At 42.1% G+C, this 25403-nt stretch overlaps 2 protein-coding genes and 1 non-coding gene across 11 annotated transcripts in view; 2 read left to right on the forward strand and 1 right to left on the reverse strand.

Moving 5' to 3' along the window:
- The first annotated feature begins 4499 nt into the window (after positions 1–4499).
- Positions 4500–4571, forward strand: trnae-cuc (transfer RNA glutamic acid (anticodon CUC)). The gene has a single exon. It is a non-coding gene; the product is annotated as a tRNA-Glu (tRNA).
- Positions 4572–6834: 2263 nt separating this feature from the next.
- On the forward strand, positions 6835–11067 carry rpl8 (ribosomal protein L8). The gene is made up of 6 exons (XM_085249799.1): positions 6835–6961; positions 7842–7985; positions 8073–8214; positions 9787–10005; positions 10098–10213; positions 10871–11067. The coding sequence occupies exons 2-6, from the start codon at positions 7848–7850 to the stop codon at positions 11027–11029; spliced, it is 774 nt and encodes a 257-aa protein (XP_085105925.1). The 5' UTR covers positions 6835–6961; positions 7842–7847; the 3' UTR covers positions 11030–11067.
- A 1454-nt stretch (positions 11068–12521) lies between these two features.
- Positions 12522–25403, reverse strand: part of usp9 (ubiquitin specific peptidase 9) — a 36577-nt gene continuing 23695 nt past the window's right edge. For 7 of the 9 annotated variants that reach the window (XM_085249791.1, XM_085249792.1, XM_085249797.1 and 4 more), the window contains 18 exons: positions 25123–25269; positions 24786–24993; positions 24470–24690; positions 23976–24163; positions 23291–23464; positions 23061–23202; positions 21442–22198; positions 20113–20236; positions 19798–20023; positions 19550–19679; positions 19199–19384; positions 18692–18912; positions 18494–18582; positions 18247–18403; positions 17877–18089; positions 17294–17323; positions 15904–16002; positions 12522–14653 (listed from right to left, as the gene is read on the reverse strand). In XM_085249791.1, the coding sequence (XP_085105917.1) occupies positions 14417–14653; positions 15904–16002; positions 17294–17323; positions 17877–18089; positions 18247–18403; positions 18494–18582; positions 18692–18912; positions 19199–19384; positions 19550–19679; positions 19798–20023; positions 20113–20236; positions 21442–22198; positions 23061–23202; positions 23291–23464; positions 23976–24163; positions 24470–24690; positions 24786–24993; positions 25123–25269 (3549 nt within the window). In that variant the 3' untranslated portion in view covers positions 12522–14416. The remainder of the gene's footprint in view (positions 14654–15903; positions 16003–17293; positions 17324–17876; positions 18090–18246; positions 18404–18493; positions 18583–18691; positions 18913–19198; positions 19385–19549; positions 19680–19797; positions 20024–20112; positions 20237–21441; positions 22199–23060; positions 23203–23290; positions 23465–23975; positions 24164–24469; positions 24691–24785; positions 24994–25122; positions 25270–25403) is intronic. The other 2 variants (XM_085249798.1, XM_085249795.1) reach the window with 1 other exon arrangement.

Below are 25403 nucleotides of genomic sequence, written 5' to 3' on the forward strand. Positions count from 1 at the left end.
AATGCTGACAGCATCACTATCTGAATTCCTCGAACTTCACTCTGTCCCAAACTGTGAGTTTCACTTCATTAAAGGCAGCTTCAGTGGACCTTTAGTTTATTTAGCTACACTTAGCCTGAAAGCTCATCTATCAGTTCTCACAAACATTCATACTTTTGTTTTGTCTATTGTCATGTTACATCAGGTAAATTTGGGGTTCAGCAACCTGTCCACCCCCGTGCAGACTGTCAGAGCTGGGAATCAAAAGAACTTTTTTAAGGAAACCTTTATTAAAGCAGAAACTGTTTCACGAGGTTAGAACGATGAAGCAAGGGGAAATGATGAAACTACCCATTTTTATTGGAAGAAGGATGGATGCCAGAATTTATTTTATAATTCACTCACACCAGCCGCTCATTAAAAGCCATGTCAGACAACCGCGCCACCCACCAGCATGTCTCCTGATGTGACACCATGAAGAAGAAAGATATGAAAAACCTTATTTAGACCTTTACTTTGATAGGAAAGCAGAGAGGAAACTGGAAAGTAGCGAGAAAGCTAGATTTACTAGCAAACAGGAAATGTTCCAGGGCGGTTTCAAACTCAACTCTGCTCTATTGGAAACAAGCTTTTTTCCCTATTCAAACAGCAACCTGCAGGCTGGGAAATTCAATTATGTACCAAAAACTGCAGTTCCTCTAAAGGCCACTTGAGGCCGGGTCCAAAAGTAAGTCAGTCTAAAGCAGGGATGGGCAACTCCAGGCCTCAAGGGCCGTTGTCCTGCAGGTTTTAGATATCACCCTGGGTCAACACACCTGAATCAAATGATGAATTCATTAGCAGGTCTCTGGAGAACTACAGTCGTGTTCAAATTTATTGGCTGCATCCTCCTGAGGACCCGGCCTTCGTGGTCTACGTGGGTCGGGTCCTCAGAAGGTCGGGTAGGCCGAAAGTAAACGGCTGTGAAATTGGACGGTCTAGCCTTCAGATTTGCGTCACCGCTGTCTCGGTGGAGTTTAATAAACTCAGCTGTCTGCTCCTTGCTATCTAGAATATAACAGGACACTGGTGTAAATTCTCGACTGTCTCATACTTCTGTTTAATCAGTTTTCTGTTTGAAGTTTATTCAGCTGTGTGAAAACCAAGGAGGAACCCACCCGGGGGATTAATAAAGTTTTATTTTATCTAATCTAATAACTTTAATCTCAGCCAAACCGATTTACTCACGAACAAATAAAACACTGAAAAAAGCCCAACAATAACATTTTTAGATTATCTAAGTGATTTATATATTACGTTTAACCTGAGTAGCGAAAGACCGCGGTGATCTGAAAATGATGTGCCGAGAGTTTGCCGCTCTCGCCGGCTCTAGTGACCCTCGAGCTCCCGGCTAGCTATCGAGCTGGTGGATAACAGACATCTCCGACAACATCGGAGCACTTTTGCAAATATCCGATGTCTTGATAAACCAAGCAGATATTTGAAGTTTACACAGCTACATTCTCGCCTGAAAATATGTTAAAAGTCTATTTTGTGACCCAGAAAGAGTAATAAGAGTAATATTAAAAACTTAGTAGCGGCCGCCATTGTTGAAAACTGGAATTGGCTGGTCCGCGCTATGAATTCTGGGATATGGTGGGCCACGAAGGACACACCCGGCACATCCTTCAAATTCGGGGAAAAGGAGGACACATTTGTCAGTTGCATTCGGAGGAGTCTACAAGTTTGGACAGCCTTCATTGCGTCGCTGTGACGTGATCGGCCTCAAATACACAGTTTTGTTTATAACTTAGTTCATAAATCTTAATATGCTCACTTCTGGCTCCAAAATCATAACCACGAGGCTTCAGAACAGAGCTTCACAAACCAGTGGGTGACGTGAATGTCACTACCTCCATCTTTTATATACAGGCAATGTTTCTGCTGTGATTTCTGTTTTTTCTGTGATTGGGACCACCAACAGCTCAAGCATAAACAGAACAATGTGTGACAGAGTTCTAAGAAGAAATATTGTTATATGTTATTTGATGTTAACCCTTGAAGTCCAAAATGTTCAGTTTAGTTTATTTTTGGGGGAGAAATGGATTATTAAATTCAGAATATTGACACTGGCAGAGGTCTGCGCTGTCGTAGTGCACGTCCAGTTTTATTAAGTTAAAGGGCAGCTGATTCCACTAAATTCCTCTAATATTTTATTCATTATTTGTTGATCTACTGGTTGAGAAACATTTCAGTACCCTCTGCAAAACTGCAGAGCATTTACAAAGAAACAGTGGCAACACTGACATCCGACCTGAAATATGAATCACAACCATGTGTGTGTGTTTGTATGCATGCACATGTGTGTTTTAAAGTTAATTAAAGTTTAAATTTGTACTTCCTGTCTGTAGTTCCCATGGAGACTGTGGGAGAGACCGAGGATGTGTTTGATTGTATAGCAACGCACAAATACACACAAACGTCCATACGCAGAGTGAGCAGATATGAACTCCACAGGACAATAGGAGCCTCCTTGGTGTGCAGCAGTATACAGGGACGCATAACTGTGCAGCTGCAGTGGAGGAGGAGAACCACTGCTGGACATTTTCTGATTAAATTGGAGAGAAACAGGACAGCAAACAGTAGAATATACAGAAGAGTCTATGTATGTTATTGGGGTTTTAGCTCTATTGTTCTGTTTTGTCCCAGATCTGACAAAGCTAACTGTATTAATGATGAAGAGGCTAATATACACACACGCACGCCGAGGCAGTGCAGTGTTTAGTTGTTGGACAGCAGAATGGAGCTCTGTTGTCACATCTGCAGCTGTGTGCATTTTCCTTCATACAGAGGCCGAAGGTTATTCCACCACTGGGAGGTCAGAAGTCAGAGGTCACCTCCTCCTCCTCGTACCCGCAGCCGCTCCCTCCGTTTCGGATGTCCTGAACCTTGCTTTTTATGAGGAAGCAGTTCATTTTCATTAGCAAACAACATGCTACAAGGATCAACTACAGTCACGGACAGTTTATTAAGCACACCTTACTTTTCCCTACTTTTGCCTTCAGAACTGTCTTAGCTGCCTTCTTCATGGCATAGACTCAGCAAGGTGCTGGAAACATCCCTTGGAGATTTGGGTCCACACACACATAGCATTATGGGAGATTCCCTGATGTCAATCTCCTGTTCCAGCACATCCCAGAGGTGCTCGACTGGATTGAGATGTGGTGACTGTGGAGGCCATTTGAGTACCGTGAAGCTATCGTCGTGTTCAGGAAACAAGTATGAGCTGATTTGTGCTTTGACATGGGTACACTGTGGTCATAAAGGGGGTGAAATGGTCAGCAGCAATTCTCAGGTAAGCTGTGAGGTTTAAATGATTATCAGTTATTACTGAAGGGCCCAAAGTGTGCCAAGAAAATATCCCCCACACCATCCTACTGAGCAGAATAGATCCATACTTTTATGTTGTTCATCCCAATCTCTGACCATACCATCCAAATGTGACTGCAGAAATCGAGGCACATTAAACTTGCAGCGTTTTTACAATCTTTTCTTGTCCAGTTTGTGGTCTTGCGTGAATTGTAGCCTCGGTTGCCTGTTCTTAGCTGATAAGAGAAGCACCAAGTGTGGTCTTCTGCTTCAAGGTTTGACTTCTGCATACCTTGGTTGCAATGAGTCGTTATCTTAGCTACTGTTACATTCCTAACAGGTCAATGCAGTCTGGCCATTCTCCTCTGACCGCTGACCTCTGGATATTTTCTCTTTGTCATACCATTGTCTCTAACCCCATAGATAGTTGTGACGAAAAACCCAGTAGATCAGCATTTTCTGAAATATTCATACCAGCCCGTCTGACACCAACAACCAAATTCAAAGTCACTTAAATCATAGTTTTTCGCCTGTTGATGCTCGGCTTGAACTTCAGCAGGTAGTCTTGACCACGTGAGCTGCTGCCGTGTGATTGGCTAGTTAGATAGTCAAAAAAACAAGCAGTTGAAAGGGTGTACCCAATAAAGTGGCAGATGAGAGTATAATGTAGAGTGTATTAATTAGATACCAATGAGGAGCAGTGAAGATCAGCAGGTATGTGAAAAGTTGGGTTTTAAATGCAAAACCACAGGTTCTTTCTTTTATTTAATGGGCAGGGCTTCTTTCTACTTCCACTCTTTCCACCTAAAAAATGTAGCAGCCTTTAAATCTGTAGCATTTAGAGTAGAGAAGTAAAAAGGTTTAAACACAACATTACCACCTCATAAAGCTCAGACATCTGCGTCCACCAGATGATTACGAGTCCGCACTCACTCTTTAGCTTAATTCTTTTGTCTCTGTGGTGTTGATCCTGTGTGCTGCTGAATGCTGAACAGGCAGTTCTGGTGTTCACCGCTGTTCCTCCACTGCTGCGGATCAAACGATGAATATTTTGACAGTTTTAAAGTTCATGGAAAAACTTCTGCGTTTGGATTGCCACCAAGCTCAACAACGCCATCTGGCGGTCAGGTGTATTAAATTCTGATTGTAGAGGTTGCGGATTTTGTCGCAGGTCCCTGGTGGTCTAGTGGTTAGGATTCGGCGCTCTCACCGCCGCGGCCCGGGTTCGATTCCCGGTCAGGGAACATCCTTTTCTACCAACAGTTAGAATTTTTCCCTCTGTCTTTTTATTTTTATTTTTTAAAGATTTTTTATATTTTCTTAATTTCTATTCTAGCATCTATAAGTACTAAGCATGGATTTTCATCATTTGTTATTACATCAATGTTTTTGTACCAATGCCTATATTATATGATATATTTCATTTCTGTATCACAGGTTTTTGCACAATGACATCAGGACAAATTCCTCATTTGTGTACAAACTTAGGGATAAGTCAAATTCTGATTCTGATTAAGACACATCAAGTAAAAACCTTGGTGTATGTATCCTTATGATTGGTGAACCATTCTTGCACAAACAGTTACCGTGAGTGGCAACATCTATATGGCGTATTTTGTACAAATACCACAATCGTATATATTTGTGTATCTATATTTGACAGTTCAGTTCAGCAGTTGACGAATGTCAGGTTAGACTGGAGTGTCACAATATAATGTATCATAGCATCATACTGTAATGATCATATGTATGTATGTACTTTCCCTGCCTCCCACACATAGCTTGGGAATTTGTTAGTATATATAAATATAATAAAATAAGGATAGGTTTTATCTTTTAGTGACACACATAGATACAGATTTTATTAGCAGAAGCCTCAAGCAAGGTAACCTTGCAACCCTCTTACTGTAGATGAAGCCATGAGAAGTGTGATTGAATGATATTTTTCTTACCTTTTTCTTATTGTTGTCAGGGTTGCGTGGCTCCAGCCAGGTGGTTGAATTGAACTGTTCTTGCTTTGAGACGGTGCTAATCACCGTGTTGCTGTGCTGCCTGGAGTTTCTTACCAGTGATGATAAATATTCTTTCATCATCTTTCTCACTTTAGCATCCAGGTAACACAATAATACAGAAAGGAATGCTTTGTTTCTGAGCTTGTATGAACTCGCTTCTCGCTTTTGTTACAACAATTTAAAGTGACTGCTTTATTTCAATGCATTAAACAGTGAACAGAAACAATGAAACACGGATGTGACTGGTAAAGACATGAAGATCTGAGACTGCAGTGTATTAAACAAACATCTGCAGGGTCATTTGGAGGATCTTAATTAGGATGACTCCTGTGTCCTCAGAAGAAACAAAAACACAGTAACGTGTAAAACCTGTGTGCATGTGTGCAGCATTTATTCATGTTAAGCCTGTGGGACTTTATAAAACAATGCAGCATCACAATAAGTGAACCACCTATTTATCATGGACACTGTCAGCTCTGTGGGTGTGTGCATGCCCCCATTAATCACAGTGGATTGGTTCCACCAGCGGGACACTCGGATCTCAGAAGGGGAGCCAACTGTTGCTCTCACATCTTCTTCTGTGGTGAGAAAAATCACAGGGGACTTGAGGTGAATTTTGACTTTTGCACTAAATTTACACTTCCTGCTAATTTTCCCATTAAGAGTTAGTGCATCTCGAGTTCAGCTGTCCGGAGGTATGCGCTAATGCACTAATACCACCCTGCTGACTTTCAATGGTGAAGCTAGAGGACAAAATAACAGAATCCCAGAGTCCAGTGGCATTACTTCAGGGGCCACATGATCTTTTAGAACTGGGATGACTTTACTAAACATCACTAGAATGACAGTGCAAGCACATTTCACACTAAAAGTACTGATAATATCCCTAAAACATAATTACCAACATCATTTAACGCAGGCCAAAAATTCTGCTTAGTAGTTCACATGTCACAAATGTCACGATTCTGCTTTAGCAAGCTTTGCTTATATGCAAATTCATATTTAATATGTTTTTTAAATTGTCAGAAGCTTTAATTTTCAAAAATATTTCAGGCAATTATTTCATGGTTGAGCATAAAAACCACTCTGACATTATTTTGCTGCCATCTCCTGGAGTTCATTTATTCCCACAGTCTTTCTTTTTCTTTTTTCTTTTTCTTTTTTTTAAGAGGGCTGTTCTTCTGTCATCATACTCCTCAGTAAAGACTCAAAGATCCCTGTATACTTTTTTTGTGTAATGCTCAGCTACATTTAGAAAGAAACTCATTATAGGCTACTATAAACATCCTTATAGCCCCCCAAAAATGTTTCTTTTTGTTATTTTTCTATCTTCTATCATTCAATGTGTGAAAATGTTTGTAATCCAAATTGCTTAAAGGTAGCGTTTAGGTTTATTTATTCTGTATTTATGCTAAGATTGTGCTCCCATCATTTAACACATATAGAGTTTTAATACCTCAGTGCTGCGATTCTTCTATTTGCGACAATCGCTGCTTACTTCCGAGTTAAACTAAGAAAACGAGGACGAAGCCTACATTTCCCGTCGGCCCCCGCGGTGATTTCTCCGGAAGAAAACCTTGGCTTTTTCCTTTGCACTTCCTCTTTCCGTCAACGGAGTTTAGGTAGGATGTCTACTTTCTGATCCCCGTCCTAAAAATCTGTTCTAAATCCAGATTTAATTAGGCCATCCGCTTTAAAAAGACATTTCTAAATACGGAACAAGTGTATAAGACTAAGACCTAACGAGCATTTTAACGACAGACTTTTGATTTTAAGTTTTTTTTCGTGCTTGTGTGTCCCTGTTGGGCGACATGGCGCACTTACAGCGGTGTGCTGGTAGCTAAAAGGCCGGCAGCCTTTCATATGAGCAAATTTGGCAAGCTGCTAATAATTAAATTTGTATATACTCGTGTAAGTGTTGGAATAAAGGAAATTTGTGTTAAACCTGAACCGTTACTTTAACAAATTGACTTAACGGAGGCTAGCTTGGCGGGCTAACGACAGCTAGCATTATGAGAGATGTATTACTGCATATGAGAAGCCAAACTCGCTTTGTGCAGTGTTTCAGCCACTATACCGACAAACATACATAAGCTTTAAGTTAAAGTTCCCATAAAGGAAAACTTAATGTGACTTTACATTAGTAGCAGCCCTGTTAGCATTTCATATGTCAAGCCGACAGATACGTGTCTGTTTCAAGCTTTTAAAAACCAGTGGAACTCATTAAATCCTCACATTTAAACTCAGGCCTTTGAAACGTTTTCTTTAACTTGCTACTGGTTAAATGTTTGCTTTAAAGTGTTTTTATGTATCATAAGTTAAGGTTGGATCCATTCAATGAGGTTTAGCTTTAGTAATTACTACACAGGTCTGCTTAGAGGGGTAGCCACATGTTTCTCTGTTTTGACCTGTTTGATGGAGATGCTGGATTTAATTTTATCCTGTATTAAACAAGACACTAGAATGTAACTTTTTTTTTTCATTAAATGCTCTGTTTTTCAGTACACGATGGGACGTGTAATCAGGGGACAGAGAAAAGGTGCGGGCTCTGTGTTTAAAGCCCACGTCAAGCACAGGAAAGGTGCTGCTAAACTCCGTCACATTGACTTCGCTGAACGCCATGGTTACATCAAAGGGATTGTGAAGGTAATTTGATGATAAATCCGAGCTGTTTTGGGCAGTGGTGAGGGTGGACGGATTTGTAATGTCTTTCCTGCTGGTTTCCCCTTGCAGGACATTATCCACGACCCTGGCCGTGGTGCCCCCCTGGCCAAAGTGGCCTTCCGTGACCCATACCGGTTCAAGAAGAGGACGGAGCTCTTCATTGCTGCCGAGGGCATCCACACCGGACAGTTCATCTACTGTGGCAAGAAGGGTAAGACGCTGAGCAAGGGTGTATGAGCTGCTCTTAGATTTTCATCTGTTGCCATGGATCTTTCCACAACGTGACGCTAATGCATGAATTATATTTCTGCGTCCGATCTTACACCATAGCTGGATCCCCATTTTAACCTTACGCCACAACCTGCTACATAATCTGGCATCCATCTCCTGAGAAATGTAACTAAACATCAGGTCGACACATAAAAAGATGACTTGAATGGCGTGGAAGGTTGAGGTGTACGGATGAAAGTAGTTTCCGGTTACTGTGCAAGTTATGACATAGATTTCCCACAGAAGTCTAAATCAAGCTTGAGAAGGAATTTTGGACCTCTGTCTCACTCAGACTCTCTTTTAAAGTTCCTGTTAAGATTGAGTGGCTTCAGAGGTGGCAGTAGTTCCAGGGAGCCATGTAATGATATGATTTAATGTTTTCCTGTCATAAAGTTAGTCACAGGAGTAATGATCATATATGATATAGGAGCTGATAGAATATGCAACATACAGAGCAACTCGACAAGAAGCTGCCTGAATGTTTTCTGCTCTTTCATAGTTTGGGTTAGTGCTGGACACACTTGAGATCTCAACTTCACTCTCTGTGTTTTCACTCATACGTCTTAAAGTCCTTGCAGGATGTAGCTGTTAAAGTTGTTTTTTAGCTTTAGTCAAAGTGTAATTACACTACTTGATTACTTTTATTTGTATTTCCTTCTACATGAATAAAAATCAGCATTTCCTTCATTGATAATGGTGCTGTTGTGCAGAGAGTCAGCTGTTTGGGACTGCCGTGATGTTTTTTATTTTAATATCTGCTGACAGAAACTCAACAGTTTGAAGGCATTTACACACTTTTTTTTTAAACTTGGTATCTGTAGTTTTGGGGCTGTGGTCCACACTTGTGCTTTGTGGGGACAGAAGAAGCACCCAGTACCATGTGTTTGGTAGTAGAAGATGGCGACAGTTGCCCTCCTGTACTTGTTATGGGGTTGGAACCAGCAGCTCTATTCTGATATATAGGTCAGGACTTCAGCTGTCCTCAGCCACACTGCCCACTTCAGGGGGATCTCTGTTTTCCCCTGAGACTTTTAAGTTGTGGTTGTTAAATGACAAACATGATAACAGCAATTTTAACCATGAAGTGTGTAATGTTTGAGCTTTCATCTGCATGGTTAAATATTTTCTGGTCTAAACATAAATCTGTTCCATTGGTGGTCCTTGATGGAGAAGATGGATAAAGTTATCTGAATGAACCACAAGATGTTTTAATAATAATTTTCAGTCTCAGTGTTGGTTCTAATTGAACTATTGTCTTATTTAGCTCATTAAGCAAAGATGAGCATCCGTGAAAATAGCAGAAGAATCCTAGGGTGTAATCAGAGGGCGATTATTTGCTTTTGTGCTGTGCAGCACCTGCTTATCTGCTGCCTCGTGTTTCTGTTACATTTTTTGATTACCTGTCTTCAGTCAGCCTCCAATGAAACGCGAACAGAGCTGTTGCTTAGGTGACACTGTTTTCAGATTGTCAGATGGAAGTTTGAAGCTTGTCCTCTCATCCCTTGTCCCACAGCTCAGCTGAACATTGGTAATGTCTTGCCCGTTGGCACAATGCCTGAGGGAACCATCATCTGCTGCCTTGAGGAGAAGCCCGGTGACAGAGGCAAGCTGGCCCGTGCTTCAGGAAACTACGCCACAGTCATCTCCCACAACCCCGAGACCAAGAAGTCCAGAGTCAAGCTGCCCTCAGGCGCCAAGAAGGTCATTGCCTCTGCCAACAGAGCCGTCGTTGGTAAGAAAGCGTAACGAAACAGCCGCGCATTTGATCTAGTCTTTGGACTGAGGAAAGCGTTTAAACGTGTCTGCCCTCCTTCTGTGGTGAAGGTGTCGTTGCTGGAGGTGGACGTATTGACAAGCCCATCCTGAAGGCCGGTCGTGCCTACCACAAGTACAAGGCCAAGAGGAACTGCTGGCCACGTGTCCGTGGTGTGGCTATGAACGTAAGTGAACATGAGCGTACCGGCACTGTGCTGTGATTAGAAACACATACAGGACTGCAGGCAGAGCAGCAGACAGATGCATGTATTTATGCATTGAACTGAAAGACATGTCATGTAGGCAGATAATCAGATTGTGTTATTTTGGGCATTGAATCTTTAGAAAAGTTTACTATGGAGCCCCATAAAAAGTCTCAGCACTGATGCAGATGATTGCCTATTCTCAGAGGTGGTGAAGATAATAGCTAATCACTCGGTATTACAGTTACCCTAATGGGTTTCCAGAAGAGTCTGCAGAACTCACACACACTGCAATGAGTCTGTGGGCGGGCGAATCTCAAAACGTTTAGAGGAACAACCTGCTTTGAGGTTTTAGATGGTGCTGCCTGTGTTGTCAGAGCACCAACCACATGAAGAAAGTCCATGTTTGAGCCTTTCTGGTCACAAAGAAAACAATCTTTATTGAACATATGAAATAAAGGCCTGTTGGTTCTGATTCTCAGAGCTAAGAGGCTGGTGAAAGGATGTTTATCACAATACCTGGTTGTGTGCTTGCTGTTAAATTAGTCAGTGAGGAAGAAAAGAGTAGAGGATGGATTCCCTTTTGAAAGTCCTCATACTAAAGATGCTTCTCCCCCCCCCTCTCCTGTCCTCCTGCAGCCTGTTGAGCATCCCTTCGGTGGTGGTAACCATCAGCACATCGGCAAACCCTCAACAATCAGGAGGGATGCACCTGCTGGTCGCAAGGTCGGTCTTATTGCTGCCCGTCGTACAGGCAGACTGCGCGGAACAAAGACCGTCCAGGAGAAGGAGAACTAAATCTGACCGTGTTGATAATAAAAACCTGTTCCAAAACATTTGATTGGCTGAAGTCATTCCGGAGTCCACACCACATACAAAACAATGAACCCCATTTCAGTGAGGTGGTTAGATGAGCAGGTTTTCCTTGTGTGAAACTGAGTAGTTGCAGAATTTTAAAGGTGAAGCTGTGATATTATAATCTGAAGTTAAATTTGACAGTGTTGACTTTGCTCAACAAGCTTTCAACATGCACAAACTTTGGGGAGTTTAAAAAAAAAAGGAATATAGTGGGGGGGGGGGGGGTTCTTCCTGAGTTGTGATAATCAGGAGCAGGTGTTTCAGCTGTCACACCAGCAAAGCTTTAACACAATTTAAAAAAATACTCAGATGTTTTTTAACCCTGTTAAGGCTAATTAGTTTTTAATTTGAAACAATTTGTATACAAGTTAGAATTTGCATCAGGTTTTAAAGATTTAGTCAGATTTACTGGGGGAAAACAAATCACACTGAGGTCACCAGTTATTATTTTACTGTTTGGTGACAGGAATAACTTGTTATACCAAATCCCTTTGTCTTAATCTTTGTTTTTAGGTTATGGTCTTTGAGGAGCGAGGGTCGGAGTGTTTCCCTTATCTGAAAGATTTCAAAAGTTCTTTGGGGTTTTTTGGAAAACAAAATCAATTTTAGCTGCTTTAGTGTAGTGACCACTTCTAAACACTAGAGGGCATCTTATTGGGCAGGTGATTGAACTTTCAATGCATTGAAGTATATAAGCAATAAAATAGCCTGACCTTAGTAATTCATCCCTGCTCTCAGCCTTCTGAGTGTGACCCAGAAATCAGTAATAGTGAAGGGTACGTGGAAAACAGACTGGAGACTTGATGGAGGCGAAACAGCCACGTGATTGGCAAGAGTTTGTTAAAGAGACTTAATTATTTTGCTCTTGTGGCCGCTATGTAAGATTCACACTTTCAACAAATACTATGTGCTTTTCAAAGTATGACTCCCTTGAAGTTGGGCCTTTATTAAGGCACAGATTCAGTAAAAGTCACACTGCACACACAAGTTGTTTGTGGCAGTTGTTTGAAGAGCTAGTCTTTTTTTATTAAGTTTTGTTAAACAGTTTAGTTTTTAGTCAAACATATTTAATTGACATTGTAAAAGGAAAAAAAAGTCTCATTTTACTACATGGCTGCTACCTCGCATCTTCGGTGGGAGGTACCAAAGGGGAAGGGGAGGAATTGAGGATGTGCAGTTCAGGAAGTGAGTGTGAGTGTCTCTGATAGACAGAGATTTGAGACATTTTCACAGCAGTCAGGTTTTGGCCATCAAAGCAGGAGCACCACAGCTGTAATTTATTAGTGGTGGATTCCATTTAGTGGAGACCCGTCCAGGGACAAATTGATGTACATTTATCAATTAACCAATCGCTCAACAGAACAGTTCATGCAGAATCGAAAACAAGTCAAGTATCTTCTGAACTGTCCAACGCTTAAAAATGACACGCAGGCAAGATTCCATGTTCTTTATTTGCTAAGGGCGCAATGCTTTTTTTTTTTTGTTATATTTCTGTGCACAAAAAACCTCACAAAGTGAAAGTCCACATCGCGACTGTAGCTCCAGAATTCAACGTCACACCATGGCCAAAACAAAAGTCGGCAAAAAACAGGGCGCAGAACTCTGTACAGTCAAATATCTTCTTTAAAAATAACACAAGGACAAAAATGTTCCTCTTAAATCAAATTCTATTTTTTTAGTGAAATACAACAAAATAAATTCTATAAAATAAGAGCAAAATATTTAAATATAATACGGTGGGCAGAATATTTTCATTTGCAGGAGTATTTGGTATGTTTTTGACAAAATAAAAGAAAAAAAAATGAATAAAAAAAAAGAAAATTACACGCATTCAAGTTACCAATTAAATACAGTATTTACTGATGTTTACCTTTACTCCTACATAATCACAAGTTAGCTCAAGTTGCAACATGACTAACCAGCCGCTATTCTTACGGTAAAACCCTGCTGTGGGACCTACTCTCAAAGGTGGGGATGGGTGGGGTTAGGTGCGGTGGGTGCTCGCTGCTGCTCAGGATCAGTCACATCATCCCAAACCGCAGCCAGATGCCAAACCTGACCAGCTCCACGGCAGAAAGGAGGCCGATGGGCAACAAAGTCTGTCTACGACTAGGCTCTATTGAAGAGACAGAAGCAAACCACACAGTCTATTATACACCAGAAAGCCCAGTACAGCAGTTCTGTTGCATATGTGTTCATTTTCCTATAGATGAAAGCTAAAGTTGTCTAACCCACCGAAACTGACTGCCAAATGTGAAGTTGGAGGATTATAATGTGCAATTGAAAAGCCACTTATTCATACATTGGTTCCAAAAAAACAAAAAAAGTATCGCCCTCTTTGTAGACAGGGTAGATGAGTAGAAAAAAAAGACAACCTAAAGGGAAACAACACCCCTCTGGAGATGTGGATTAAGAACAGCTTTTAGGTTGTTATGATCACAAGTCTTCCCATGGGCTACACTATTCTGGTGAGAAGCCATGCTAAATGTTACAGCATATTAACTAGAGCTTCAGAAAGGATTGAATTAATTACCAGAACCAAAAAAAAAAAAGAAAAAAAGAAAAAAAAAGACAAAAGTGAGAGAAAGGCAATGAGTTTCAGAGCAATGTTGCATCAATGCTGTTTCACATCAACCAAACACCATTAAAGTCCACCCAACCATTCCACGTCTCGCAGTAAAACCCAACCACAGCTCGGGGGTTGATTTGGCGTGGGTCGTAAGGTTGCCAAGGAGCTTAAGAAGAATATAATTATTATGATAACAATGCGTCCTTCTACAGGTGAATGACCAGAAACCGTCCGATGGCAGAACAAAGTTTTACTGCTGAGCATGGGTGATAAAACAAAGGAGTTGTTGTCTTCTTACAGTTTTTTTTTCTGGGGGGGAATTTTTATTATTTATAATATCCATTTTGTTTTTCATAACATCTGCAACATCTCCCAACAGCAAACCACACAGAGTTATGCTACTGGGGAATCTGAACAGTCAAAAACATTAACATACTATGTACACCTTTTCGTCGTGTAGACAAGCGCATCAGCATCGTCAGCTCCAGGTAAATTTGTTTTTTTCGTTATTAGAACTCTTGTCCACTCCCTCGCCTCTGCAGCCGAGAACGGGCCCCTGTCACACAGTCAGGCGGCCTCAGGTCAGGGGAGAGCGTCTCCCGCAGGCTGTCGGGGGGAGTGGGGACAGTGGAGAGAGAAGTGGCCAGGCTCTACCCTGCCCTGGGGCCAGAGAGAGAGAAAGAGAAAGGTGGGACCCGGCGAGAGGAGAGAGTGGGACGATGGAGGCTCGAGGCACAGCAGAGGAAGGGAGGGGGAGGTTACTCCTTAGGCGGGGCGGGCGCTGGGGTGGAGGTGGGGGCGGGAGCGACCTCCTCTGTGCCCTCCCAGTTCTCTTGTGCTCGCGGGCCTGTTCCTGGAGTGGTACCGGGGGCAGGGGCGGGGGCGGAAGTCTGGGTCGGGGCTGGAGTCGGAGCGGAGGCCGGACCGGGGCGCTGGGGGTTGTTCATGTGCTGAGCAGCAGGCCCGGTGTACGGCTGCCCGTGAGGGTGGTTGTTCTGTTCGGGGGGAGAGCGTGGAGAAAAATCAGCACATCATATAAGAAATGCACTCAAATGAAAACATGACATGCTTTAATTGCATCCACAGCCACGTGTTTTATGCACGTGCAACGCTGCTGGGGCCAATAACTCCAAACTAATCTAAACTGACAGACCTCACCTCTGCTGCTGAATCAGCAAAAACATCAGAGCCACATTTCTTCACTACAGTCAACATGTGCACCACAGATTGTTTTTAGTCCGTGTTTGCTTGCTGTAAATGCACTAAACAGGAAATTACCCTGCCTTTCACGAAGCAGAACCTATAAAAAATTTTTAAAAAATCCCCATCTATGACTAGTAATGTATGTCTTCAGTAGGGATAAATGCCCTGACAGCCACAGAGTCACTCAAGGTGAAGCCACATGCCGCTTCCTGTCTACATTTTACTTGCACTTGACCTCAAAGACGGATGAAGTGTTTCTGATGAAAGAAATGAGCCTGGTGTGGTAAATTACTGAATACACAGACAAAACGTGCCAAAATCAGTGTAAAGGGATGAACTCAAGTACAGAAGGACACAAAGTTGTCTGCAGTACAGCATTATCACAAACTGACAAACCTGAGTCACTGATTGTGTGAGTGCTTGGGCACGAAATAATACTCAGGAAAAAACACTTTTCACCATGGTTACCAGCATCATTAACAGATAATACAAGACTCGCTACGGGGATGGAAACCACTGTCTAAGACTGCGTTCTTTTACCTGTGCAATATGAAAACTCGAGAACATCCTGTCTCAGAGTGACACTGAAAAAACACTTCACAAGCTCCGCACTTCTGGGATGGATTTATTTATTTATTTTTGTAAAATCAGGTGTCGTAACCCCTCCCTGAAAAGTTTCCAGTTAAGCAAAAGTTGTTGGCAAACAGAAACTAGGAGATGTCATATTTCTGTGTCCCTGTTAAATCCAGAATTCATCTTAAAGTCTTTCCTCTCACACACCAAAGTTCAGAAACCCCATGTTCAGCTAGCAGGCCCCTCTGCTGTGGACCGAGCTCCCAGTTTGAGTATGGGAGACAAATACTTGAACTGTACTGTAAGATTATCCTTTTTTCTTTAGTAAAGAGCTGGATACTCTCTTAGTTATGCTGCTAAAAGCTTAGGCTGCTTTCTATTGCAAGTTCTTTTCCTCACATGTTATGATTTAGAAAGATAGAACATCCTTTGATGGGAATGGGCAGTAAGCTGTCCTCTGAGACACTACCTGCTGAAACTGGGTTGTTCCGGGAGAATGTGGGTACAGAGACGTATCCTCAGGTGGGGAGGAGTCCTGATCATCGGGTGCTTCCTGTTCATCTGGCTCCTAGAATAAAAGAGATGAATATATGTTTGTAATCACATATCAAGACAAAAACTGGAAATGTGCTCATCTATTTGAACAAAGTATAATAGTCTGACATCAGAGAGTAGCTTGTGTGGGAAAGTCAAACTTCCTACTGTGTTGTCAAGTAAATAAGGTTTAGGAGATTGAATTACGTGTGTGGGTGGCGTCTACAGCTGAGAGCATGAAAAAAATGGAGCTAACAGAAGGTGCACATGAACCTCTACTGTGGAGGCAATTTCAGTGCGTCGTTTTTAAAGGACAAGGCTCATTGGCATTTGTACTTTTATCATGCTATATCGAATAACATCAGCCTCATCGTTTTACAGTCTTATCTCTGAGGCAAGGTCAAGTACACATCAACATTACAACATGATGTAACGGACAGGACCTGAAAGCTATCTGAAACATCACGAGTTTATAAACTTTTCAATTTAGCTTTTGTTCATTATTTTGTCACAGATTAAAACTTAATACTATGAATATGATAAGTTCTGGCTTTTGATTTGATCCAAATAACAAAACTGACAGCTTCACATTAGGGGCTGCTTACGCCTTTAAGAGTAATGTGCAACCTTTGAGATCTAGAAATGTACAAATCTGCAAAACAGCGGCTAAAAAAGCACAACGGCTTAACAGTTAAAATACTGTAACTAGCATTGAATGCTCAAGTACAGCTGAGGCTAGGAGATGCAGGTGGCTGGCCGTACCACACTGCAAGTTGGGGAGGAAGCAAAAACTGGCAAAAGAGCACTAGACTGAGATTGAAGACTGGCTATGTCAGTGCTGCTGAGACTGGGCAACAGGACAGGAAGAGAACAAAGATCTGTTCACTGTGTGCAGCTGCGTAACATGACTTCTCATGCTTAGTTACACTACATAGCATCTCATATCTCACCAGTGGCCAGTACACCTTGCCTTTTACTTGAACAGCCAAGAAATGATTTATTTATTTATTTTTTTAAATAAAATATCATGTACGCTCACAATCTGCTTTACCTACGCAGAGTGGACATGTACAAAATTGGAGTAGTTTACTCTAACTGCACATCCTAAATTATTTACATGACATTTATATTGAAAATACATGCAAAAGGCTCATCGTCATAGTGTTTCAAGCCTCTGACTAATCTACAAGAAACTCAAAGCTGTGCAATTCGATTTAAACTAGTGTTAAATGTGATGGAAGCTAAAACTGTTGTTTCTCTGCTGATTCTTTTGGTAGGTTTTGTCTCACTTCCTTCTTTTATGTCGTGGTGCCTGGAATACTGACCTTCCCTGGGCTTCCCTGAGTACACTTGAGCTGTGTATGGAATATTACAGGAGAAGTGTGTCATTTGACTGGATTTTCCATTCATAAAAAAATATATACAAGTAACGCATTTTAAGTGAAAACAACACAATCATATCTGTGTGTATTGTGAACTGCAGCCATGTAAACAACACAGAGTCAAACATGGTAAGTTGTACTTTAATCAAGCTCAGTTTCTTTTAGCTGAGCACTTAGATTCCAGATAATTTACTCTCTGTATGTTTAAAAAAAAATCAGGATACAAAGCTAAAAATACACAACACATTTCGTGCGTAACTACAAGAGGTAGAGAAAATGGTAAATTACAAATTTTCTGATCGGCTTAATATTCGATTAATCGCCATGTTAGTACTCATACATATCCACATGTTAAATGCTGGTCATGTTAGACCATTCATTTGGGCTATTTGTGTTGAAGTGATGTGATACACATTCACATTCAGCCTCAGTCTTACAATATTTTTTCTGTTACCTCTCCCTAAGACTGCAAGATAGTGTTAAAGAGAATCTGTGGGTGTGTACAGTACAAGGTTAATGGTATTACCTCCTCGGGACAGAGCTCACAGGCCTTGGCCAGTGTCATACGTGCACTGTGAGAGCGCTCCAGGAAATATCCGTTGGAGGTCTCGTTGCTCTGAACAGGAGGTGACCAGTTGTTGTAGGTGTACTGTGGATTTCCTGTGTATGGCCTCCTTTCCAGCTCATCGCCCAGCCACTCCACTGCCCACGTCCACTTTCGCTTCAGGTCACCGTTACTCTGTACAGACAAGCACAGAAATGTAACAAACGTTTAAATGTTTTAAAGCTTCCAGTCTTTTCACATGCCAAAGCACATCAATATACCTCTTTCTTGTTGTTATGTTACTTAGTGCTTACTTTGGTCTGCATTAGTTAAAGAGAGACAGCCTGTTTACCTGTAAGATCTGGTAAGCCACAGAGCAGTTGCTGAAAAGGGCCACCATGCACTTAATGCACTGATAAGCTCGTTTCTGATAGTGGTTCTTGGAGCGCTGGATGGTGTCAAAAAGCCCATCTCTGTCATCGGGAATGCCCTTCAGCGCATTGTGAATCCTACACACACAAAAAGAAGCAAAGGAGAAATTTAAAACCACGTTCAAGTTTAAAAATTGTAACTTTCTGCACTCAGCAATCAAGTCTGACCTGTGTGTTTGCCAGGAGTCCTCGATGAGCAGGATTTGTAGCAGCAAGTCCAGGTAAGGCCTCAGCTCATAGGTGTACGAGTATGCCACCTGCAGACAATGTGTACAGTCTAATTACAAGCACTTGTAGACGTTTATAAGTAAGAAACCTATGGAGTTCTGAATATCATGTTGCTCTGAAGAAGCATTAGATGTTTACCTGCCAGAGCAGCTCACTGAGCACAGTGGAGGAGAACTGAGGGTTCTCCCAACAGCTGAAGCGAAGCAGCTTCACTGTCTCTTCAGAGTTGCTGCAGTCCTCAATGATCTTCTTCACGTAGCTCGTCCTCACAAACAGGATCTCTGCCACCAGCTGCTGCACAGGCATCACTGGAGCCGTCAGGTTGGTGTCCCCATATGGGTTAGGAAGAGGGGGATTACCTGCAGGAAATACAAAACAAAAGTTAAGATGGACTATCCTACAAATGCAGGCGGATATTAGCAAAGTCCCTCATGCATCATCTTTGAGAGCCCTCAGCTCCAAGCTGTGCCTACACAGCACAGAGGCTCAGAGTGGCTGTTTGTCAGTCACTAGATCCTGAGCAAGGATGAAAATCCTCACTGGGCTCTCACTAACCCTTTTCACACAATCACTTGTTCACTTTAACTGAGCTCATACAACTTGTGCCTAAAAGGAGAAGGGGGGGGGGGAACCCCAACAACTCACCATTGATGGAGGACTGCATGCGTGAAGAGACATCACAACAGCGAACCAGCTGAGAGACGACAGTGTAGAGCTTGCCCAGTTCAGCATACTGATACTTAATTGGAGGGCCAGGCCCCTCGTCCAGAGCGACCAACATGAACGTGGCAGGAACATTCAGCTTCAGCAGTTGCGTCTTTTCAGCCAGGCCTGCATGTGGCAGGAGTAATGACAGGTCAGAAGAAAGTAAAAGCATTCCAAGCACCAAATAACTTCAATTATTAAAGAACTGAATTATAATTTACATAAAATTTTGTAGAATTCATTGAGGAACAAATGTACATAAAAGCTTAACAATCTCTGTGCGCTCCTTACCCAGATTGGCGTACATGACAAAGAGGTTGAAGTACTGCTGCAGATGACGGCCGTGCTCAGAAACTTCTCGTCTGAGCAGGTTGAGGACAGCTCTCAATAAGTGGTCACTTAGACTGAGGTTATCACAGCCCTAAAACACAAACATGAAATCAGTTGGAGTCCATCAAAGGCATCGTGTTAACATGTGAGGCCAGACAGAGCGAATTAAAGTCCTTTTTCCAGTGCCCAGATGTAAGCCTGGCACCAACCTGAGCTGAGGGTCCAGGCGAGGCAGTGGGGGAGGGGCAGGGGCCATCTTGCAGGGAGAAGTGAGCGATGAAGACAATGAGCTTGGCAAATGCCCCACGGACCTCAGCGCTCGGGCACTCAAGCAGGTACTCAGAGAACCGGTTAGGATAAGCAAACAGAACGTTGTGTGCAAACCAGTAGCGTACATTCTTACTGTGTCTCAGCAGGATGCAAAGGGCATCATACCTAGAGGGGAAAACAAGATAAACATGTGTAAACAAGGGCAGGAACACTTGAGGGGGAAAAAAAAGGAAAAAAGAAACAGCAAGGCTCACCAGTCACTGGCAGGACCCCGTACTACTTTCTTGGTGTGAAAACCTGTGCTGAAGAGAAACCTAGCAGCCAGCTGAGCACTTATCATAGCAATCTCCTCTGCCTCTGGCAAAAGGTGGTCTTGTCCTAAAAGAAAGAGTAGCGGTTACCAAAACAAAGAAAATATTCCATGTAACTGCAGCTAATTCTTCAATGCTTAAACATGCAACTAAGGCTTCACGCAACTACTTCTCCTTAAAGTAACTACTGCACATCAACAGAGCTGGCTAAGAAACACACAAAGGAAGTGAAATATGCAACTCCACTGGAGTGTGTAAATAGCAAACAGACATTTCCTTTGTTTGGAGTTAGATGAAACATGAAATGCACATAATGAAACAGCAGATGGGAAGTTGTCGGCTCACAAAATGAGGCAGCAGCTTAAAGGCTCAGAGCAAGCTCAGATAAAATGTGAAACTACCTAAACTGACACTGTTTTCTTATTTTCTTATGATCAGAACAAATTCTGTGTTTTTGGGGTTATGGCATCACTGGGCTCTGGTTCAAATAATAATGCATCAGAGCTTTGTAATGCCTAACACAGAGGTAGTGCAGTATTAAGCAGTCTGTGCTGACCTACTAAACATCAATTTTTTTTTCCCCTCCATGAGAATTTTATTTACAACATTGAGTTGAGTGAGATATAATATATACATATAATTTTTTTTTAGGCATAGATTAGTGATACAAATATTTTTGGCAGCAGCTGTATCTTTAAGAGAGAAGCTTTGAAACCCACAGATCAGATACAATGAGGAATTAATCAAAAAGATCAAAGTAGGTTTCAGGGGGAATTTAAGAGCACGGCCATTACTGGAGGAACAACACAATCTGTGCATCAGTAATGAAATATATGCTATTATTTTTCATACAACCTGTCAACATGAGTGGATGGTTGGACTGTCTTATCTGAGTATTGTTTATTTTATTCTCGCTGGTATCATTTTATCGATTGCCTGTTTTCATTGCCATCTTGTTCAGGTCTCCCTCTCTTAAGAGGCTTTCCAGATTACATGGACCTTACCTTGATTAATAAAATGATCACACACAGCTATATTAGCTGGTGTTTGCAACCTTGATTTACCAGCATTACATCTGGCAGCAGATGGCTTTGTAAACATCTGCTACAGTTAATGTTTCCAGTATTGGAACCATGTCTCAAAAGGTCTGAGCAAACATAAAGCAAAAAGAAACTAGCACTAAACTAAACTCTAGCTAAAAAGAGTCATTCGTTTTTTCGGATCCAAAGAGTTAGCTCTGAATTTACCCGCACACACAAAACTGATGCATACCTGGAGGAGGGTTTAAATAGACACTGTTACAGGTCAGAAGTTTCTTAATGAACTGGAAATATTCCAGGCTGTATTGCATTCGGTTGTGCATGAATTGGACGTTCTGTTTGCGGACGCTGCACTCGATAACACCAGGCATCTTGACCTGATGCGGCTTAGTGGAGGAGATATTCAAGTCCGAGATGTATTTGACAAGCTCGCTGTCCTTGTCCATTGAGTCCATACGTTCGTAGAACAGGATGTAGGCATTCCACCAGCGTTTCTGCCTCCTGTACGACATCCTTTTCATCATATGATCAAAAACCTCGCCCATGTATTCCCCTCCAAAGCACTGGTTCTTCATTTCCTCCTCATCGTCCATCTTGCACTCAGTCACATCACCATCATCAAATTTATACCAGCGGTTCTTCTCACCATCACCCCCATTCCTCTGGATTATATACGAATAGTAGTGTCCGCCACTGGCCTGGCCTGAGTGGACCAGCACTCCCACCAGGCGATACTTGGAGCTGCCTGGTGGCGTCGGTTCAGAGGGCTCATTCTGTTGGATAACCTGGTTTTCCGGATTTACGTCGTCGCCTTCTAGCTTGGCCACACCTGCTACCGTGTACGGCTCCATGTCGAGCTCCCTAGGGAACTCAAAATAGTCATTAAACTTGATGGCACACTCCCTCTCCCAGTCGTAGTCGAAGCGCTTCAGCTGGATAGCGAGGACAGGAGGCAGCTTCTTGATCAGCAGACGTTTCACTGTGTCCACCTGACAGGGAGAACAAGCATCACAGATTATCTACGGCTCCTTTAAAGCAAAAAGCATAAAAACAGGTGAGGAAAAGGGAACTGGTGAGAAGTTAAACAGAGGACAACAAAGTTTGTTTAGATTCAGTGTGAAAATGATGGTAAAAGTTGGCGTGAATTTCCCATGAGCAGTTACAAGTAGAGGTGGGAATAACCATACATCCCACGATATGATATTATCACAATATTTAACTCACGATACGATATTATTGCAATTTTTAAAAATATTTTGCGATATTCAGATTCTGTACATAAAGGTAAACGTTTTCAATATTCATTTTATCTAATATCAAAGTCTCACACTCAGTCTTTCTCTCATTTCAGTCAGTTTTATTGTTGACAAACTGAACGGTTTGTATTACAGTCTAGTCCAACTTAACTGAATGCAACCATCTGGTACAATTATAGCTATTCTGAACTATGCAATATGAAAACTATGCAGCCCCTTCAGCAACTGAAGAATTTGAAAGTAAATTAAAACAAAATATAATTTTACATTAAATAAAAAAGTTTTAAACTTAATTAAAATAAAACATGTCTTAAATTAAAATAAGTAAACTGTCATGTTTATTGCTGCCAAAAAAAAAGTTAAACACATTTGGACAGTGTCAGGATTCTTGCTTAGAAAAAGGATTAACATGCTCTGAAGTCAGAGCAGTTCCAGTCCACAAAAACCTTTTTTGTAACAAGATATTGATTTCTGCTGTCCCTGTATCGATACATTATTAGCAAACAAAATATCACGATACTACACAGTATCGATTTTTCCCCCCACCCCTAGTTACAAGCATCACATACTAAACAGAAGGACACCAACTTCTCACCTTTTTGTTACACTTCTCACAGTGGTAGGCGTTTGCTCCTTCCAGCAGATCTCCTTTTACATACTGCTCCATTGAGTCCAACAGGTTCTGATGGTTTCTGATGTCTACATTGAGTGTTGTGAACGACTCTTCACACTCATATCTGACAACACATTTTTTGTGGGTTAAGTATACAGTGTCTTAAACTGCTGCCCATATTCAGTCACCAAACACAAAGTATGTGTACTTACCTGTGTGGGCATCCTTGACAGATTTTCTGGTCAGCAAAAGATCCTCCCAGCACCTTACTGAGCATGGCAGGGTGGCCCAGTGCTTTTAAAGCCTCGTCTAAACTGTCCACCAAAGAGTTGAAAAACTCCAGTGCATCATGCTGTTCCCTCAAGTTAACTGGCTCACCCCATAACCTAAAACAGGAAGACACGGATACATTATGGTTGCTACGTTGGTCGCCTTGCTAGCAAACATTGACACCACCACAGCTCTGAAAGCATTTATAGCAGTGCTGAGGGCACAGGCACTCAGATACAACATCAACTTCGACGCTGGTGTAGGAGTAAAAGACGTTGAAGCTGGAAGCAAAGAAATCAACAAGTTTCTTTTTCCCCCCTTTCGACATCTTTTTCTTTTCAGAATAACTGTATAATCTGGGACACACTAAGCTTCTATATTGATGTGGCATTGACATTGTGGTAAAAACGGACATGATCATAGACTGCGTCTTCAACTCAACCGCTGTGGTACCCACGGCTGGCTGAAAACAACACAAAAATGCCGCCTGTGGCAGGAGATCTGACATAACTTCTGGAATCCCCCATTCGCAAGGACGAGAACATTTGGTATAAGAGCCCGCTAGACTTCAGGAACAGGTAACTAGGCAAACTGCTGATGCTCAAAACAAATGAGTCTTTGCAATACCTGAACTGTTTCCAGAATCCCCTAGGGACGTAGTACTGCAGTCTGGATGCAGCCAGGTGGCCAAAGATGACCTGCAGGTGACGCAGGACCCCGATGTTGTACTCTTTCCTGTCTTCTGACTTACTGGAAGGTTTGTCATCAAACTGGTGATGATAGCTGAACACCTCATCACGAGGATCTACATTGCTCTGTGGAAACAAAATACGCAGGTGAAATATTGATATCCACATGTGTCATTAAATCTAAAATTGTTTATCGTTTTTAACTGCTGCTGTTTAGTTGGGAAAACAAATCATAGCAGCTAAATGACAACTGGGAGGGAAAGTCACTGTGTGAAGTGATTTGCTATTTGGTCTTGTAATTATGCTGCCCTCAGCTCCAAGCTCTACCTACATGACCTCCATGCTTATAGTTGGCCAGTCTGTCAGTCACTGGATGCTGATAAAGGATGAAAACTGGGACTAAATCTCTTGCAACACAAACTCTCACTGTACCTCATTCTCCTGCTTCTCATCCCCCGACATGTCATCATCCACATCGGTCCCCGTGCCCTCAATGGCAAGGATGCCATTGCGGATAGGAGGGATCATGTATAGCTGCTGAATGACAGAGTTCATGTAACAAGTGGCCCCAGCGTTCTTCAGACCTACAAATCCTTTGTTGGGCCGTGGTCCCACTGGAGGCAAGTACTCCCACTCTGTCAGCGTCTCACAACCTAGATGGAGAACAAAGTAAAAACACCCTCATGTATACTGTAATTTACAAGCTGCTTGGGCGGCGTCATCTCTAAAGCCAAAGCAATCTCCATACCTAAATAGTACATGTCAGTCAGAGTGTCAACTATCTGTTTCAAGTTGCGGACACAGCCAACAGCCAGCGCCACGAGGAGCTCAAAACCAGCATTGATGGAAGCAGGAGTGCTGCACACTGGGATGGCCTGCTCTGTGGGGAACTCGCCAGTCTTCATGTACTGCAGGTAAACATTAGATGCTGGGAAGATGAAGTCATCAATCAGCTCCTAAATCAAGCAGGAAAAAAAGGAGAAGAAGAAGATATGGTTTCTTAGTGATGTTATGTGAAACAAGAAAAATACAGGATGGACATATTCTCATTATAGTAGCACTGTTTTCATGAATGTGTGTTTCACCTTAATGAGGTTTGCTCCTCCCTTCTCGCAGCCGATGTAATACTTCTTCTCTGGGGTTTGGAAGGCAAGCAGCTCTTTGGTGACTCCAAGGTGGCCCTCCAAGATCGTCTCCTCCACTCCAGTTTCCCCTGTCCTCTTCACTTCGTCCTGGCAAATGAAAACATACAGTACAGCCTCACTTCTGCCTTAAATAACTAGTTGAACAACAGCATATATTATGATTCCTTACACATTTTGCACAGCTAAAACAAATCATTAACAATGATTAAAAGGCTCTTTTA

The sequence above is a fragment of the Mchenga conophoros genome, linkage group LG16 (assembly GCF_057382185.1).
Source record: "Mchenga conophoros isolate Kocher_MC1m ecotype Shallow Benthic linkage group LG16, M_conophoros_male_GT1.1, whole genome shotgun sequence".
Taxonomy (NCBI): Eukaryota; Metazoa; Chordata; class Actinopteri; order Cichliformes; family Cichlidae; genus Mchenga; species Mchenga conophoros.

Coding starts and splice junctions, on each gene's coding strand:
- rpl8 (XM_085249799.1), top strand. CDS start 7,848: ATGGGACGTGTAATCAGGGGACAGAGAAAAGGTGCGGGCTCTGTGTTT. Junction 8,215..9,786: donor CATCTACTGTGGCAAGAAGG/GTAAGACGCTGA, acceptor CTTGTCCCACAG/CTCAGCTGAACATTGGTAAT. Junction 10,006..10,097: donor TGCCAACAGAGCCGTCGTTG/GTAAGAAAGCGT, acceptor TCTGTGGTGAAG/GTGTCGTTGCTGGAGGTGGA.